Source organism: Urocampus carinirostris, chromosome 6 (genome assembly GCF_059441175.1).
Source record: "Urocampus carinirostris isolate Australia breed hairy pipefish chromosome 6, RoL_Ucar_1.0, whole genome shotgun sequence".
NCBI lineage: Eukaryota > Metazoa > Chordata > Actinopteri > Syngnathiformes > Syngnathidae > Urocampus > Urocampus carinirostris.
The window spans coordinates 42765092-42785724 of record NC_142354.1 but is presented as its reverse complement, the minus strand read 5'-3'; the positions used below and the strand labels follow the sequence as shown (position 1 = coordinate 42785724).

At 41.7% G+C, this 20633-nt stretch overlaps 1 protein-coding gene across 1 annotated transcript in view; it reads left to right on the top strand.

Annotated features, from left to right (window-relative positions):
- mybl2b (MYB proto-oncogene like 2b) overlaps nt 1–18682 on the top strand; it is a 30229-nt gene extending 11547 nt beyond the window's left edge. Inside the window, exons 8-15 of the mRNA XM_088337282.1 lie at nt 3129–3329; nt 6870–7136; nt 8286–8428; nt 8499–8598; nt 9831–9941; nt 13429–13536; nt 13625–13750; nt 18237–18682. Of these exons, the coding sequence (XP_088193408.1) occupies nt 3129–3329; nt 6870–7136; nt 8286–8428; nt 8499–8598; nt 9831–9941; nt 13429–13536; nt 13625–13750; nt 18237–18365 (1185 nt within the window). The 3' untranslated portion in view covers nt 18366–18682. The remainder of the gene's footprint in view (nt 1–3128; nt 3330–6869; nt 7137–8285; nt 8429–8498; nt 8599–9830; nt 9942–13428; nt 13537–13624; nt 13751–18236) is intronic.
- Nucleotides 18683–20633: the final 1951 nt, after the last annotated feature.

Here is a 20633-nt window from a genome sequence, read left to right as displayed (position 1 = left end):
CGCTACAATGGGAACGTCCACAAAACAGTCAGATAGTTCAGTCCAACTTTTTCCCCCCTTAACAGTCCCAAAGCTTGCAAAGAAGCAAATACGTGTCGAGAACACGTGCGGATGCGGTGTCCGTACGATGTCACCAAACAAAAATTTCTTAGTTTCCATTTTATTTTTTGCTGGCAACTGTGTGGACAGCAAAGGAAGAATTTTATTGTGCAGGGAAACGGGGTTCTTTACTGTGCATATGACAATAAACACTTTGAATTGAATTGAGTTTAAAAATAGACTCATCACAGAAACATCAAGATCGTTCTAAAACAAGATACCGGGAAAATATAAAGCCGCATAGCTCACCTAAGTTCTCTTGCAGCCATCACGTTCAATAATGATACGTAACCATGGTCTTCTTACAACCGTGAGTGTCGTAAATCCAGGAGAGTAAAATATTTACAAATACAGAATAGTAAAACATGTTTTCTCTATGCCGTAGTGCAACCCAACGTGTGATTCACATTCATCTTTTTCGGCCAATTGCAGGCTTTGTTTCGCCCCTTTAGCCTATGCGAGCCTATCAATGATAAAAAGGATCCACCCCCTTTACCTCCCAATAAATTTAGCCAATAGTGACTGATTCAAATGATGATTGACACATTGGTTAGCCAATGAAACGCCGGTATATAAATCCCAGCATACACCACGGGCGACTTCGCCTTCGGGGGAAAATCGAGTCGGCAGCTGCTTGCCTTAGTTGCAAGACTTTGCGACTTAATATTGATCCATATATAAGGCGCACTGTATTATAAGGCGCATGGTCAGCTTTTGAAAAAAAAATAAAGGCTTTTAGGTGCGCCTTATAGTCCGGAAAATACGGTAATTCTTTTCATTTTTTGTAATGAGTTGTATTTGATTATTGACTACAAACGTATTTAAATCCCCCACTTAAGTAACAGGGAAGGTATCGCCTACCTGGCAGCTGGATTTAGTTACCCCCAATCTCTTAACACTTTGGACGACAGCGGGGAAACACGCCGGGAAAGAAACTTTCCGGGATGGTGGGGTGGGGCGCAACGTTTGGGCGGCAGTGTAGCTACCTGTGTCGACTCGGTGTTTGTGTGTATATGTTTTAATCATATAATGGAGCAAAGAATCGTAGCATATGCTTGAGTAAACTGTATTAAACTCCCAGATGTGCAACATGACATCACACTTCACAACACTGCCGCTGGGGCATACCAGTGCACAAAGTCTTCACAGTGGAGACACTTTAAAATGAAAACCCACAGAACATCCCAAAAAACCCAGAAAAGCTAGCCTAGCACCCAGATCAATTTGATTGGTTAAGCGGTAGGGGTGGGCGGATCTCTGCACACACGGTGCTCGCCTCTCTCGCACAGCGCTCTCTGTGTGGAAGGTAAATACATGTAAGTTTTCGTACATGTAGATTTTTACTAAAGTACTCTGCTCGTACCTCGTTTTAAAACCTTTACAAAAAAACAAAATGAGCCTCATCAATCTTAATTGAAGACCAATTCTAGGTGGTATATTTGTTGATATGGCACACAGACTTCAGTATTATCATTTTATAAATTATATCAAATCGTCAAATGTCTCACAGTGAAATAAAATGCGCTAAATAACTTTTGTCTAGAGAGTGGGTTTGGCGGTTTTGTAGAATTTGGTCTTAAAATACGGTAAATTCCGGACTATAGACCGCACCTGATTATAAGCCGCACCCACCACATTTTTAGAGGAAAACTGATTTCGTACATACACAAGCTGCACCTGTATATAAACCGTAACACAAACATTAAATTTATCCAGACTCGACTTCAAGTGGCGCGGTTGAAACTAAATGTCCTTCATTGAAGTCCACAGTCCAAAAAACACAGCCGACGACAAAATGAATGGAAAAATGATACCGGTACTTAAGGTTTGATGCAGACCTGCAGAGTCCGGGTACCCGTTAAAACTAATCCTAGGAAAAAAAGTCTATATTTCCAAAAGTAAGGGTGGGAAAAATATATATCCACTATTGTCCGCCGCGACAACAGGTCTCACTCACCTTTACCCCACTTCCCGTCAGCCCGCTTTTGATCCGCCCCTCTTTTTTAATTCGCAAAACATATCGGAATAAGTGTCTCAAATAAATACATTACAAAAATATACAGGGGCAAATACATATTATACATGGGTTACACATATTTACAAAGAAAGACGGTACACCGAGAGAGTTTTCAAAGCTTTAATAATAATGTTATAACTTTCATCCTAAACCGTGCCTGTGACAGGTAGCAAAACGCTACTAGTAACACCGTCGCAACACCGTAAACGACATTGTTAAAAAAACATACCGTACTTGTAGTAATTAAACAAAAAAAAAAAAAAAAAATTAGGGTAAACCGTCTTCATCTTCCTCCTGATAACTGATAACATTTCCTCCCCCCAAAGTCGTCTTCCCCAGTATGGGAAAGAGACCACGTCATATAGACATAGTCCCACGCTTCCTTATTCAAAAACACGCTAGCAACACGCTCGCAGAGTAAAGTTCACGTGCAGTAGCTCTGTTTCCTTCTTGATCGGACTGCTCGATTGCATTTAGCTTGAAAGCTGCGTCATGTGCCTTTCTTTTTGCAATTTACATGATGAGGATATGTCTACGCTAATTTAATTTGTGCACAAGCCAAGAAGTTGCAGTCTTCCTCGGCGCATATATTCCACCGGTCTAAATCTTACCTTTTGTACTCGAGCGCCGCTGGCGGCCGTTAAAAAAATGACATAAATTGGCCGCATCTCTGAATAAGCCGCAGGGTTGAACGTTTGGGAAAAAAGTAGCGGCTTATAGTCCAGAATTAACAGTATATGGTGTGGTACTCAATGGAAAAAAAAAAACAACTTTGCTTCCATGGATTTTTTGGATCATAAAAGGTTCCCACCCGCTGTTCTAACATGCAGTCGCCTCGCCTCCAAGTTTGGCCCTTTAAATGCCTAGTTTTATACTGAGTTTTTAAAATTTTAATCGAAAGTTAGGGGTTGCCAGAAAATACTCGAATAAATACGGTTATTCACTAGCATATCTATATTACTGTGAACAGTCAGTCTTCTAAATTCTTATCATATAAATTCATATATTACAGGTAATGCCAGAGGTCACTGGTATGAATGGTGTCGACGAGGCTGGACCTTCCGGGGACACGCCCTCTCCGAAAGACGGTTCGAGTCCGGTGTCAGAAACGGACACAATAGAAATGAATTCTACAAACTGGGTTGTTGACCACTCTGGCTTTCTCTCCCCCACGGGGCCGGCATTGAAGGAGGTCCTGGAAATGGTGGATGGGGTAGGAATACATAATCGAGCACAACATCCAGGATGTATGATGTTACCCATTCGCCCCAATCCCTTGACTGGGTTGACTTGTATATAAAGACGGAATTTTGACGTGTAGGTCAAGGCTTATGCTCAAACTACTTGGTTAAAATAGTCAGCATTTGGGCTGCAACTAACGACTATTTTAATAGTCGACTAGTATTTAAATGATTCGTCAAGTAATCATATACAGTGGAACCTGGGTTTTCGAACGCCTCTCAGTTCGAACAAATCGGAGTCGGACCAAAAATTTCGAGAAATTCTTGCATCGCTGTTGGGTCAAAGAATCGGAGTTCGAACGCCGGTAATGCATGAGTGCGTACGTTAGGGTGCCATGCTGAGCGGCGTACGGGTGTTTTAGCCCCTAAATATGCTTTCGAAGAAAGTCAGTGCAAGCAGCAAAGTTGCTACAGGTGAAAAAAGAAAAGTAGTGTATACAACTACTCCACCTGCGCCTTCTGCTGACCACCACAAAGGTAAGAAATCCTATTCATAATTCTTTTCTTTATCCTATTTTTTAATTTTTACACGTTCGTGTTAGCGTAATCTTTCGTACGGAAGATTACGATAACGCGAACGTACGATTAGCCTGGGTTAGCTTTATGATTCGAGGTAAACATTCAGGGTGTTGGAACGGAGCCCAAAATTCAGGGTGTTGGAACGGAGCCCCCTTTCCAATGAACCGCTCACCACTTGTTGTGGAGACCCGGATGCTAAATGACTTGTAAACGACCTGATTTATTTATTTTTAGCCGTTCATGTTAGCGTAATCTTTCGTACGGAAGATTACGATAACGCGAACGTACGATTAGCCTGGGTTAGCTTTATGATTCGAGGTAAACATTCAGGGTGTTGGAACGGAGCCCCCTTTCCAATGAACCGCTCACCACTTGTTGTGGAGACCCGGGTGCTAAATGACTTGTAAACGACCTGATTTATTTATTTTTAGACGTTCATGTTAGGAAAATCTTTCGTACGGAAGATTACGATAACTCGAACGTACGATTAAGCCTGGGTTAGCTTTATGTTAACGTTAAACATTCAAGGTAAACATCCTGGGTGTTGGAACGGATTAAAACGATTTACATTATTTTTAATGGGGAAAAAAGATTTCGGTGATCAAACAAATCGGTTTTCGAACAGGGTTCTGGAACGGATTATGGTCGAGAACAGAGGTTCCACTGTATTCATTAACTTTTACTTAAATTTAACATAATTATGTGTTAAATGGAAATCAATGCAAAACAAATGGGTGCAATAAAAGAAACATCTTTTATTGAACATACTGTGGATTCATACAAAGAATGAATAAAAATGCCAACCAATTAGCCATAGTGTTTGGTCAGTAGAGACACAAGTCCAAAAACAAACCTCTGTCTATTTTCTAGGGACAGTCAAATGATTAAATCAAAATCAAGTCAACATTTTTTTTTAATCCTTGTAAACCAAGAACTTGTTAATTTGCTGCAGTAGAACAGTAACTATTGTAAATATTTTGTGAAGTGTTTGCGTGTAACGCATCTTTTTCACCTAAAAAAAAAAAAAAAAGTCTAATATATGCCTTTTTTTTTGCGACTTTGCCTAAAAAGTCATATTCTCGGAGTTGCCTCTTCACTGTAGATGTTGACCCTGGTGTATTGCAGCTACAATTTAACCAAGCTGTTAGTTGAGGACCTGTATGGGGTCTATTTCACAAACTAGCAACTCTTATGTACTTGTCATTTTGCCAATTCTATTTTCTACTCTGGTTAGAGCCTGTTAGTGCTGAAGTGAGTAGTACACAGTGCTGTAGGAGATCTTAAGTTTCTTGGCAATTTCTCGCATGGAATAGCCTTCATTTCTTAGAACATGGGGCGGCAGTAGCTCAGGAGGTAGAGCGCTCATCTTGGGATCAAGGGATCCCAGTTCGAATCCCGGCTTGTCTGTGTTACATGTCGAAGTGTCCTTGGGTAAGACACTGAACCCCTGATACCCCCATTAAGCAGGTTAGCGCCTTACATGGCTGCAAGGCTGCTATTCCAATAGGAAAATAAATTCCTCCGGCTACCAATAAACTCAATTTAAAAGAGCGAACACATTTAAGTTATGTTAACTCTGCATCCCATTGGAACCTAATTTCAATGTCTTTCTGCCAATCTGATAATGATTCATAAAGTGTGTCAAAACCCAGATACAAAGTAACAAAGTTACAAAGGAAGTGGTCCCACAAACTTCAAGAAGCTGGCAAAACAAACCTAACCTAATGTGACAATGACCCAACAAGAGAAAACCCGAAACTATATATACAACACCCAACAGGACATACAAGAAACACCTGGACAAACCACACACATACTAGGAAGCTGATTGGCTAACACCAGCAAGGGGGAAGAAACAAATACAGGTCTCACAAAACAAGTTGACAGACAGTGACTGAAACTAACACAAAGGGGCGGCAGTAGCTCAGGAGGTAGCTCAAGGGATCCCAGTTCGAATCCTGGCTTGTCCGTGTTACATGTCGAAGTGTCCTTGGGTAAGACACTGAACCCCTAATACCCCCAATAAGCAGGTTAGCGTCTTACATGGCTGCAATACAAGGCCGCTATTGAGAATTGTAAAGCGCTTTGGGAAGTCATTGACTTGAAAAGCGCTTCATAAATGCAGATCATTTTCATTTCATTTTCATTTCATAGAACAAAAATACACTGTAGAGTTTCACACAAAAGTTATTTTTCTCTTGGCCATTCTGTAAGTTAATTCACACGCGCATACGTGATATTCCACATACTTGACTAGCACAAATGAAGGTCAGTTTTATATTTCTTCTAACCAGCTTAACTGTTTTCAGCTGTGCTAGTATCATTGCACAAAGGTTTTAACATTTTCCATTAGCCCTCTAATGCAATTAGCTTACACAATGTATTATTAGAACACTGGAGTACTGGTTAATGACATTTGCTGCAAAAATAGTCATTTACTATGATGAGCAGTGTGTGGGGTGTATTTTTGATGATGTTGATAAGAACACTTTTCCTTCAAATATGAGAACATCGCTAAGAAACCCGGAACTTTTGAATAGTAGTGAATATGTAGAAACGGATGACATAATAGTCTTGCACTGTTGCTGATAGGTTGGTCGTTTTGGTTGTAACATTTCTCAGAATTCACTGTGTGAATATAACTTGTTTTTATATTCCTAAATATAAAAACAAACTTTCACACACACACACACGAAGTAACGTTTCAATAATCAGTCTAATTGCATCTTTTGTACGTTTATCAGTCTTGTACTCTTTTATTTTGAAGTCGCATTTCCGGTGTATTTTTCTGTTTCCTGTGTGAATAAAGTTAACTGCACACACGGGAGCGGGCAGTGCTGCCGGGGCACTCGCCCGGGGTGGGCCACAGGAAAGTGCACTCCCGCTTGGGAAATTGATTTACCTTAATGCTTTTTTTTATTTGAGTAATTCTGCCAACATGGAGTTTATATAAGTTTTACCTTTATCAGTTGCTCTTGTATTTTTGATGATAGGACTTGGATGGCTGGGTCAACCTGGCAGCATTTGACTTGCCTGAAGAGAGTCCAAGCCCAGAACGCCACCAGTTCCGTCTCGAAGGCAGTGCCCTGCAGGAGTTAAGCAAAGGTAGCAAAGGAGAGCTTATACCAATCTCCCCCGGCGGGGTCGCATCGCCAACCACGCTGTTTCATCGAAGCCGGAGACGCTTGTCCCCGGACGCGAATAGCCTCATGACGCCGAAGAGCACGCCAGTTAAAATCTTGCCCTTTTCCCCGTCTCAAGTAGGTCAACTGTCCCTTGCCAATGAAGATGCCCTCGCCCATGGACAGGGTTGGGTAGGGTAGGGTTTTAACTGGATTACTTTCAATTACTTTTGGATTACTACAATACCAAAAATGCTAATAAAAGACAAAAGAAACTAAGTATGAATAAAATGATGACTCACAACACGTGGATAGCTTTCTCTCCTGGCTTTGGTCTCTCTGATTTCTGGCAAAAGTAACATAAAATGCGACATAGGGCAGCACGGCACCGCAGTAGTTAGCGCGTGTGCGGCACAGTTCTATGGTCTTGGGAAACTCCTGCGTGGGTTCAAATCCAGCTACCGGACTTACTGTGCAAAGTTTGTATGTTCTCCCCGTGCTTGCGTGGGTTTCCTCCCACATTCCAAAAACATGCATTTCAGGTTAATTGGCCTGTCCAAATTGTCCCTAGGTGTGAATGAGCGTGCGAGTTGTCTGTCCCTGTGTGCCCTGCGATAGGCTGGCAACCAGTTCAGGGTGTCCCCTGCCCACTGCCTGATGATTGCTGGGATGGGCTCCAGCACCCCCACGATCCTACTGAGGATAAGCGGTGCTGATAATGGATGGATGAGGGTTGGCCGGCACAGTGGTTAGCGCGTGGGTGGCACAGTTCTAAGAACCTCCTGTGTGGGTTCAAATCCTGCTACCGGACTTCCTGTGCGGAGTTTTTATGTTCTCCCCGTGCTTGCGTGGGTTTCCTCCGGGCACTCCGGTTTCCTCCCATATTCCAAAGACATGCATTTCAGGTTAATTGGCTGGTCCAAATTGTCCCTAGGTGTGAATGAGCGAGAGAGTTGTCTGTCCCTGTGTGCCCTGCGATTGGCTGGCAACCAGTTCAGGGTGCCCCCTGCCCACTGCCCGATGATTGCTGGGATGGGCTCCAGCGACCCTACTGAGGATAAGCGGTGCAGCTAAATGAGCTGAGATGAGCTTGCCAACATCATTTTTGCCGTTCCATGTGTTCCGTTAAATTTAGTCATTTGATTCATATTTAGTTTCTTTTGTCTTTTATTAGCATATTTGGTATTGGAGTAATCCAAAAGTCATTGAAAGTAATCCAGTTAAAGTAACCTGACCCAACCCTGCCCATGGAGATCAGCTCGTATTAACTTCCAAATGTCCTCACAGTTTCTCAACTTGTGGACAAAGCAAGACACCCACGATTTAGAGAACCCATCACTCACGTCCACGCCGGTGTGCAGCCAGAAGGTCATCGTGACCACTCCCCTGCAAAGGGACAAGACGCCCATGAATCGGAAGGAAAACTCAGTGTGAGTGCTCAAATCTGATGACATAAGCGGTGTTTTATCGCGGGGATTTCACAGGTTGTCTCGTTTGTAGGTTTTTGACCCCCAACCACAAGTCGGAGCTGAGCGCAATGCCACGCACTCCGACACCCTTCAAAAACGCTATGGAGAAATACGGTCCTCTACAACCTCTGGTGAGATTTTATACAGAGCTGAAAATTATACTGATGACATTTAAAAATCAAATATTCAAAATGGATTACCGTAAATTCCGGGCTATAACACACCTGATTATAAGCCGCACCCACCACATTTTAGGAGGAAAACCGATTTTGTACTTACACAAGCCGCACCTGTATATAAGCCGCATGAGCCCACATTAAAAGAATGTAACACTAACACAAAATTAACCCAGACCCGGCTGTAAGTCCGATTGAAACCGAATGTCCTTCATTAAATTACACAGTCCAAAAATCACAGCCGGCAAATTGAACGGAAAATGATACGGGTACTTAAGGTTTGACGCAGACCTGCAGAATCCGGGTCTCGTTGAAAGTAATCCAAGGAAAAAAGTGTATATTTCCAAAGGTATGGGTGGGAAAAATATACATTCACTATTGTCCGTCGTGTCCACAAACACTCACCTTTACCGGTCCCCACTTCCCGTCACCCCGCGTTTGTTACGCCCCTTCTTTTTAATTGGCCCGTCAAAACATATCAGAATAAGTGCCCAAAATAAATACAAATAAATACATTACAAAAATATACAGTTGCAAATACATATTATATATGGTTACACATATTTACAAAGAAAGACTACACCGAGAGAGTTTTCAAAGCTTTAATATTACAATTTAGTAAAATAACTTTCATTCCAAACGGTGCCTGTCAGGGCAGTTAATGGTAGCAACACGCTAGCAACACGCTCGCAACACTTTAAACGTGTCTGTTAAAAAAACATACCGTACTTGTAAAAATCACGGTAAACCGTCCTCATCTTCCTCCTTAGAACAAGGTCGTCTTCCTCAGTGTCGTAAAGAAACAGTGTCATATAGACGTCGTCCCACGCTCCCTTATTCCAAAACACGCTAGCAACACGCTCGCTCCTTCTTTATCGGACTGCTCGATTACTTTTAGCTTGAAAGCTGCGTCATGTGAGATGAGATGAGAGACAAGCCAAGAAGTTGCAGTCTTCCTCGGTGCATATATTCCACCGGTCTAAATCTTACCTTTTGCACTCGAGCGCCGCTGGCGGCCGTTAGAAAAATGACATAAATTGGCCGCATCACTGAATAAGCCGCAGGCTTGAAAGTTTGGGGGGAAAGTAGCGGCTTATAGTCCGGAATTTACAGTAATATTTTGTTATTGCTCCCCCTCTAGCTCGACTTGCATATTTCATTTTGTGTTTTTTGTTCTGTTGCCTCAGCCTCAGACTCCAAACCTCGAGGATGACATAAATGAAGTTATCCTCAAAGATGTGGGAATCAACTTGGTAGTTGAACGTCTTCCTGTTCCTGAGCAACGACGCAAAGCAGTGGTAACCCTGATGGTTTTATTCTATGCCATGTTAACCGCTGGTATATCTTGCTGTCTTGTGAATTCAGATATACTTTATGTCATTTTTGTACACGTGTATACAGAACGAAATGTCGATACATCTGACCTGCACAGTTTCCTTGAATGTACAGATATAAATAAAATGTTGTGTTGAGTTGGAGTATTGAAGTACTAATAATATACTAAATAATTATAGCTATATAGTAGTGCAAAGAGTGCAAGAGGAGCTGCTAACCAGATGTGCAAAATGGACAGTCAGGTAAACAAGTCACTATACAATAACAATAACAATGGAGTACGGTAGTGCAGAGGAGAACAGATGTGGAAAGGAGTGGCTACGTATAAGAGAACTGCCAGTAGTGCAAAAAAAAAACCCAACAAAAAACAGATGTACAGATTAGCAGCTGTGTAGGCTTACTGTGTGTGTGATTGACCATTTAACAGTCTAATGGCCAGAGGGACAAAGCTGTTGCAGAACTTGGTGGTCCTGCACCGCACACTGCAGTACCTCTTCTCAGAGGCTAGCAGAGTGAACAGTTAATGATGGGGGTGAGAGGGGTCCCTAATGATGTTCTTGGCTCGGGATAGGCAGCGCTTCTGGCCAATGTCCTGAATGGAGGGGAGAGAAGTCCCGATGATTTTCTGTAGCAGAGGGCAAATTCCGCTACCTAATAATGTTTCCACTACTATTGCCATTCCATATTTATTCATCCAAATCTGGCCATAATTACAAAAAAAGTGAAAGTGTTGTAATGATACATTTATCGTTACCTTCCCATTATTAGGACAAATAAGGTTCAGGATTTCCATCCTTCAATCCGTCCGTCCATTCAAAGTGAAAGTGTTATATTCAACGATCCAAATTAAACCCTAAACGGGAAAAAGTTTACCGTAAATTCCGGACTATAGAGCGCACCTGATTATAAGCCGCACCAACCACATTTCGGGAGGAAAACCGATTTTGTACATACACAAGCCGCACCTGTATATTAGCCGCATGCGCCCACATTGATAAAATGCAACACGAACACAAAATTAACCCATACCCGATACAGTCCCAAAAACACAGCCGGCAAAATGAACGGAAAATGATACTGGTACTTGAGATTTAATGCGGACCTGCAGAGTCCGAGTGCCCGTTGAAAGTAATCCAAGGAAAAAAGTGTATATTTCCAAAGGTAAGGGTGGGGAAAAATATATATCCACTATTGTCGGCCGCGTCCACAAACAAGTCTCACCTTTATTCCACTTCCCGTCAGTCCGCGTTTGCCCCGCCCCTTCTTTCTCATTTGCTCGTGCAAAACATATCAGAATAAGTTTCTAAAATAGATACATTACAAAAATATACAGTTGCAAATACATTTTATACATGGTTACACATATTCACAAAGACGGTACACCGAGCGAGTTTTCAAAGCTTTAATAATATAACTTTCATCCCAAACCGTGCCTGTGAAGGGTAGCAAAACGCTACTAGCAACACGCTCACGACACAGTAAACGTGTCTGTTAAAAAAAACATACCGTACATGTAGACACCACAGTAAACCGTCCTCATCTTATTCCTTATAACTGATGTCATCCAAGTCGTCTTCCTTCAGTATGGGAAAGAGACTTTGTCATATAGACGTCGTCCCACGCTTCCTTATCCAAAAACACGCTAGCAACACGCTCGCAAAGTAAAGTTTACGTGCAGTAGCTCTGTTTCCTTCTTTATCGGACTGCTCGATTGCGTTTAGCTTGAAAGTTGCGTCATGTGCCTTTCTTTTTTCAATTTGCATGATGAGGATATGTCTACGCTAATTCAATTTGTGCACAAGCTAAGAAGTTGCAGTCTTCCTCGGCGCATATATTCCACCGGTCTAAATCTTACCTTTTGTACTCGAGCGCCGCTGGCGGCCGTTAGAAAAATGACATAAATTGGCCGCATCACTGAATAAACAGCAGGGTTGAAAGTTTGGGGGAAAAGTAGCGGCTTATAGTCCGGAATTTACGGTAGTTGTGTTATTCATTCATTCATCCAAATTTGGCCATTTTTGAGACAAATAAGGTTCAGGTTTTCTGTCCATCCAAACTGGCCATAATTAGAGCAAAGTAAGTCTTGTAGTTAAATGGTCTTATTCTTTGATTTGTCTGAATCTGGCTATATCGGGACAACTAAGTTTCAGGTTTTCAATGTATCCTTTAAAATCTGACCATAATCACAACAAATTGAAAGTGTTGTATTCATTCATTCGTCCAAATCTGACCATGTTTAGGACAAATAAAATTCAGGTATTCATCCATCCAAATTTTGCTATAAGTAGGACGGATAAAGTTCTCATCTCATCTCTGCACCGCTTATCCTCAGTAGGGTCGCGGGGGTGCTGGAGCCCATCCCAGCAATCATCGAGCAGTGGGCAGGGGACACCTTGAACTGGTTGCCAGCCAATCGCAGGGCACACAGGAACAGACAACTCACTCGCTCATTCACACCTAGGGACAATTTGGACCGGCCAATCCACCTGAAATGCATGTCTTTGGAATGTGGGAGGAAACTCTTGCAAGCACGGGGAGAACATACAAACTCCGCATAGGAAGTCCACTAGCTGGATTTGAACCCACACGGGAGGTTCCCAAGACCTTAGAACTGTGACGCACACGCGCTAACCACTGCGCCACCATGCTGCCACGGATAAAGTTACGTTTTCTTATTCATTCATCTAAATCTAGTCATTAATAATGCAAATAAGGTTCAGGTTTTCCATCCATTCATGCAGATCTGTCAATAATGAAAACGAATGGATTGTGTTCATGCATTCATTCATTCAAATCTTCCCTTGATTAAAACAAAGTTTAGGTGATGTATTTATTCAGTTATTATGTTAATCTGGCAATAATTATGACCACAATGCTCAGATGTTATATTTATATAAATTGGGGGTCTGCTCAAATTTGGACCAATATTTTTGAGGCTCTGCATTCATTCATTGTGCAAATCCGGCCATAGGTAGGACAAATAATCCTCTCATCCTCAGTGTTAAATTATTTTCAATTCATAGTTTGCAGCTCAGGGCAGCACGGTGGCGCAGTGGTTAGCGCTTGTGTGGCACAGTTCATGTCATGGGAACCTGTCGTGGGTTCAAATCCAGCTCCAGACTTCCTGTGCGAAGTTTGTATGTTCTCCCCGTGCTTGCGTGGGTTTCCTCCGGGCACTCCGGTTTCCTCCCACGTTCAGGTGAATTGGCCGGTCCAAATTGTCCCTAGGTGTGAATGAGCGAATGAGTTGTCTGTCCCCGTGTGCCCTGCGATTGGCTGGCAACCAGTTCAGGGTGTCCCCTGCCCACTGCCCGATGTTTGCTGGTATGGCTCCAGCACCCCCGCGACCCTAATGAGGATAAGCGGCACGGCTAATGAGAGATGAGAGTTCGCAGCTCCTTGGGGTAAAATGATAAGATGAATCCGCTTGATTTTATTCTTTTTCTACAGCATCGCCCACCCATGAAGAAAGTCCGCAAGTCATTAGCGCTAGATGACTGCCAAGTGATGTCCAAGTCCAAACGAAAATCTAAGACTGAATCCAAAATTTGCATCAAGGTGACAACTTGAAAAAATAATGTGCTCTAACTAATGTGCTCATTTTTACAACACTGTTAATGTTAATTTTCCTCTGCCTCACTCTCAGGAAGAACCAATGGTTGACACGATGTCCTCATTTTGTCGGAAAAACCATGAAAATATTTTGAATCAGGGATTCCTTTTGGGGCCAAGTGCCAGTGCTTTTTTCCCTAACGTGGTGCTCCCAAATCCAGTAAGTTCTATCTTTTCACTGTTTTGGTTCAAAGTAAGTTTGTAAGTGACAAACGTATTGAATTGTAAGCCTTTGGCTTCAATCCGTCATCCTTTTTCGTTCAGGTGATATGTTCATTTTGTAAAGTGATATTAGTTGCGACATGATTGAAAAGAAAAAGAAAATACCGTATTTTCCGCACTATAAGGCGCACCTAAAAGCCTTTATTTTTTTCAAAAGCTGACCATGCGCCTTATAACACAGTGCGCCTTATATATGGATCAATATTAAGTCTTGCAACCAAGGCAAGCAGCCGCCGACTAGATTTTCCCCCGAAGGCGGAGTCGTCCGCGGCGTATGCTGGGATTTATATACCGGCGTTTCATTTCCTAACCAATGTGTCAATCATCATTTGAATCGGTCACTATTGGCTAAAGTTATTCGGATGTAAAGGGGGCGGATCCTTTTTATCATTTACAGGCTCGCATTGGCTAAAGGGGCGAAACAAAGCCTGCAATTGGCCGAAAAAGATGAATGTGAATCACAGGTTGGGTTGCACTATGGCATAGAGAAAACATGTTTTACTATTCTGTATTTGTAAATATTTTACTCTCCTGGATTCACTACACTCACGGTTGTAAGAAGACCATGGTTACGTATCATTATTGAACGTGACGGCTGCAAGAGAACTTAAGTGAGCTATGCGGGGTGCGCCCTATAACCCGGTGCGCCGTATAGTGCGGAAAATACGGTAAATGAAATGCAATATGTGCGACCATGATGAAAATAATTTATTGACAACGTAAACTATGAACACGATACCAAAATAAAATTTACAACATTTACTTTGTCTCTCAAAGTCCGATTTTCCCCTCAGATACACCAGAAGTTGTTTCCCTCGTCATGCTTTTTTGGTTTCATTTATTTTTTAGGACAACTTTCATTGTTTTCCATTTTCTAACAGTAGTCTTTGTTACTGTGAATTTTTGGCTTGAAATGAATTATATAGCGCTTTTCAAGTCAAGACTTCCCAAAGCGCTTTACAGTGTGCTTCACATTTCCCAATAGCGGCTATGCAGCCATGTGAGGCGCTAACCTGCTTATTGGGGGTATTAGGGGTTCAGTGTCTTACCCAAGGACACTTAGACATGTAACATGGAGGAGCCGGGATTCGAACTGCGATCTCTTGATCCCAAGACGAGTGCTCTACTTCCTGAGCCACTGCCGCCCCAGGCTTGCACTCCATTTCTGTGAATTTCAGCTTGATATGCAACTCTGGCCCTAAGAGGTGTTATGCAAAATACTTCCTCTTCACAGCCTGAGTATATTATAAAACGTCCGTGCAGGTAATCTGGACATTGTCATCATTCTAGGTCGAGAGATGTGGTTGCATTCAATGTTTTGCAATTGTGGTCCGCGATATTTTCGACTGATCATTCATTGTGCAAATATGTTAATTAGCACTCCTTTTTGACAGTCAATCCATCTTGGACCCCCATAACACAAACATTTCACAGAATCAAGCACAGACGCTAACCTCAAAATCAATGTCTTTAAAACATAAGAAATACCCCCCCTCAACCCAACACCCCATCATCATAAACACACGAACAGTTGAAAGAATGGATACCTTCAAATAATCAAGTCAAGTCATAATTATTTGTATAACCACAAATCGTCTCAAAGGGCTGCCAGATTATTGCAAACCACAGTCTATTACACCATCCCCTGATCTAAAACCTGCTTGAGGGCAAGGAAAAACTCAAAAACCTCAACATGGGGAAAATGAAGAAACCTTGAGAAGGGATCGCACGTGTGGCATCCCCCTTTCAGGATTACCAGACAGCAAAGGATGCTGCAATCACAAATAATACACATATACTGTCAACATAAAATATAGGTTATTCATATGCTATAGAATACAGGGATCAGAATGGAGATTTTCATTTTCAGCTGAAATAGCCAGCGTCCAGGAATAAACCAGGGCGGAGCCCCCCCACACCAATACTGCAAGATAAGTTCAAATGCAGTTCAGTCCCTGCAGCTTGTGCGACAATGCGGCCAATTTTTCTAACGGCCGCCAGGGTGCGCCAGAGCAATAAAGGAAAGAGTGAGACAGTCGGATTTTGAATTTGTTTGCTACGCAAGAGAAAAAGTGAAAAAGTCGGAATGCCTTTGGGGTTCAAAAACAGCGGAAATCCGCGGATCCGCGGAAAATTCTGATCTCTGAGAATAGAAGTGTGTTTTAAGCCTAGATTTAAACAGTTCCACTGAGGTTGCAGATAGAATCTCCGGGGGAAGAGCATTCCACAGCAGCGGTGCCCGGATGGAGAACGCTCTCGAACCTGCGGATCTCTTCTTGGCTCTTGGGATCACTAGTAGGCTCCGGACCGGATCATAGGGCGAAATTAACTCTGAAAGATATGAGGGAGCAAGTCCATGCATGATTTTGTATACTACCAACAGAACCTTAAAATCACATCTTAAGCTAACAAGGGAGCCAATGCAGGTTAGCTAAAATCAGGGTCATGTGATCAAACTTTCTTGTCTTTGTTAAAAGCCTTGCTGCAAGCATTTTGTACCAGCTGAAGGCTCTGGGTTTTGGACTTCGGGAGACCGGAGAGTAGTGCATTACAGTAATCGAGACGGGAGGTAACAAACGCATGAATTAGAATTTCCGCATCCGACTGAGACAGCATGGGGCGAATTTTAGCAATGTTGCGATGATGGAAAAAAACTGTTCTAGTAATATTCCTAACTTGTGTTTGAAAGGACAGATTGGGGTCAAATATGACACCTAAATTTTTCACTGAGTCACTCTGGGAGATATAACATTTGTCAATGTTCAGAACAGTTTTTGAGAACAAGTCACGGCATTTAGATGGACCAAATATTTGGAAGTAACACTGGACGGCAAACTGACCTTTGATCAGCGCACCATGAACATTCAAAAAAGGAGTCAACATAGACTGTCAGTCATAAACTCAATTGACTATATGTTGCACCTCACATCCTGTTACTACTGTACCAGAGCATTGTTAAACCCATCCTTCTGGAGTGCTCGACGAGACAAACAATAGTCCAGGATATCAGTCATCCACTACACCAGGGATGTCAATCTCAATTGCACAAGGGGCCAAAATTCAAAACACACTTAAGGTCGCGGGCCAACCAGGAAAAACATTTATTGAACACACTTAAACTGAATGTTTTTGGAACATAAATATGAATAAAAACAGACAAGAATATTAAATTTAAACCTTAAATCACTTATACAGTATTTATTATTTTGCTCTAAATAAAAATAGCTTGTTAAATGATACAACTTAGAACTTAAACAACTTAACATTAAAATAACATTCAAATTCCATTGCTTCTTTATCAATGTATATATTAAAAAAACTTAAATATACCAAAAGATCTTGCTCTCCTTAATATATCTCCTGTCAAAAGTAGAAATATAAGAATGCTACACAAAATATTTTGTAAAAACGTCACATTCTGAGAACAGGGAGCCTGATGTGCTTACCTTTGGCGGAGACGGAGTAGGGCGGGAGACGGGAGGGAGTGCTTACACTTTTTGCATAGCTCCACCCATCCCTTCCACTCACCCAATCAAATCACTTGAAGTTCTCTTCCAGGGTTTTGGCGTATTTACAATTTGTTCTGTGGATTCATCGATAAGTATCCGAACACTGAACACAGATTATATAGTGAGCTTTTATATAAAGGATTCTTTAGCGTTGTACAGCCAAAACGAGTTTTTTTTGTGTGACACCTTGACTGCAAATTGTAGTGAAAACCTGCCCTATATATTCTGAAAAGTACTGCTTTGCACATAAGCTTTGGTTTGGCTTTGCGTGTATCTGAACAGGATCATTGGCTCAAGTTTTGAACGAGATGGCGAAAATTTGCATGCAATTCAATTTGTCTCTGAGCCATTGGTACTCATAGAAAGAGCCATATATGGCTCGCAAGCCATAGGTTCCCGACCCCTGTTATATAGTATAGTAGTATATTCTATATCGTAGTAATATAGAATAGAATATACCTTTATTGTCATTGTTACAACATGGGATATATTGTGACAACAAAATTGGACGTGGCACTCCAGTTCCACATTTTACAGTGAGGATAAGAAAAACAAAGAGATAAAGGAACAAAGAAGATGTTTGTACTGTCCTTGTTGCAGGCTTTGTTTTCCTCCGGAGGGGGTGTGTGTATGAGGGAGTGAGGGACAGACAGAGATGGCTGGATCCAACTAGATGTTTGATCTTACTGTACACACGGTCCAGTGTTTTTTCCTTAATTGCTCAGTCCACGTATTTAATGAATTTGGGAAGTACAGTCCTTAAACATGCCCGATTAAAGTCGCCGATTGAGTTTTTTTTTGGATTAAAAAAAACCCCAGAGTGTTAGACACGAAAAAAAATGGTATATAATGTTCCCTTTGTCATTTGATAGTATCTGAAGGCTAATTATTTTGTAATTCTTTTTTTTTTCTTAGATGTCCAAAGAATGGGAGGCAATTGCATGTGGGAAAACAAAAGATCAGCTCATCATGACGGAGAAAGCGAGGCGCTTCCTGCACGCCGTCAATTCGCGCCCTCCAAACAGAACGCTGTTGTTATCCTGAGACAACTTGCACCTTGGTTATAAGTTGTTACACGAACACTACAGAATGTACCGTTGTTTGCTTTTGTAGCATTGTGAAAAAAAAAGTACTGTATGTGCCTTGTAAATGCTGTAACATTTTGCAACGACTCACGAGTTGTCAACATCTACAGGTAGACATTGAATCGCAAATGCTTTTAGATTTTCTACTGTATTGTCCGCTGTATGATCTGTCAACAATTGACCTATGGTCTAACCTGTATGGATACTTTTGCAATCTTTAAAAAATAATTCATAATTGTATTTGTGTTCACCTAAGAAAATATCCCTTTCAGATAACGCCACTGGCCCTTTTTTTTCTAAGAATACAGGGAGTGCAGAATTATTAGGCAAGTTGTATTTTTGAGGATTAATTTTATTATTGAACAACAACCATGTTCTTAATGAACCCAAAAGTTTCATTAATATCAAAGCTGAATATTTTGGAAGTTGGAGTGGGGCTTTTTTAGTTTTAGCTATTTTAGGAGGATATCTGTGTGTGCAGGTGACTATTACTGTGCATAATTATTAGGCAACTTAACAAAAAACAAATGTATACCAATTACTTATTTTCATCAGGGAAACCAATATAACAGCTCAACATTCACAAATATACATTTCTGACATTCAAAAACAAAACAAAAACAAATCAGTGACCAATATAGCCACCTTTCTTTGCAAGGACACTCAAAAGCCTGCCATCCATGGATTCTGTCAGTGCTTTGATCTGTTCACGATCAACATTGCGTGCAGCAGCAACCACAGCCTCCCAGACACTGTTCAGAGAGGTGTACTGTTTTCCCTCCTTGTAAATCTCACATTTGATGAGGGACCACAGGTTCTCTATGGGGTTCAGATCAGGTGAACAAGGAGGCCATGTCATTAGTTTTTCTTCTTTTAGACCCTTTCTTGCCAGCCACGCTGTGGAGTACTTGGATGCGTGTGATGGAGCGTTGTCCTGCATGAAAATCATGTTTTTCTTGAAGGATGCGGACTTCTTCCTGTACCACTGCTTGAAGAAGGTGTCTTCCAGAAACTGGCAGTAGGACTGGGAGTTGAGCTTGAGTCCATCCTCAACCCGAAAAGGCCCCACAAGCTCATCTTTGATGATACCAGCCCATACCAGTACCCCACCTCCACCTTGCTGGCGTCTGAGGCGGACTGGAGCTCTCTGCCCTTTACCGATCCAGCCAAGGGCCCATCCATCTGGCCCATCAAGACTCACTCTCATTTCATCAGTCCATAAAACCTTAGAAAAATCCGTCTTGAGATTTTTCTTGGCCCAGTCTTGACGTTTCAGCTTGTGTGTCTTGTTCAGTGGTGGTCGTTTTTCAGCCTTTCTTACCTTGGCCATGTCTCTGAGTATTGCACACCTTGTGCTTTTGGGCACTCCAGTGATGTTGCAGCTCTGAAATATGGCAAAACTGGTGGCAAGTGGCATCTTGGCAGCTGTACTCTTGACTTTTCTCAGTTCACGGGCAGTTATTTTGCGCCTTGGTTTTTCTACACGCTTCTTGCGACCGTGTTGACTATTTTGAATGTAACGCTTGATTGTTCGATGATCACGCTTCAGAAGCTTGGCAATTTTAAGAGTGCTGCATCCCTCTGCAAGATATCTCACTATTTTTGACTTTTCAGAGCCTGTCAAGTCCCTCTTCTGACCCATTTTGCCAAAGGAAAGGAAGTTGCCTAATAATTATGCACACCTGATATAGGGTGTTGATGTCATTAGACCACACCCCTTCTCATTACAGAGATGCACATCACCTGATATGCTTAATTGGTAGTAGGCTTTCGAGCCTATACAGCTTGGAGTAAGACAACATGCATAAAGAGGATGATGTGGTCAAAATACTCATTTGCCTAATAATTCTGCACTCCCTGTAGATACTCTGAAGTGAGTAGTACACACTGCTGTAGGAGATCTTAAGTTTCTTGGAAATTTCTCGCACGGAATAGCTTTCATTTCTTAGAACAAATATACACTGTTTTCTTTATCTACCATAATATTTGACTCCCAATTTGGCAATAGTGGAGATCTTCATCCAGTATTACATAATTATGGCGATTAAGTATCTTCCTTTCAGGTAAAAGTATTGACCAATTTACTTTTCAGTTTTAATGATAAGGATACCAGCCATTTATTTCTGCCCCCCTTCAAAGTGGGCATGATGTAATGGTAGACATGAGTGTAGTTTTTTTATATACATTAATCAAAACATGACACAAAGAAAAAACTAATCCTGAGAGT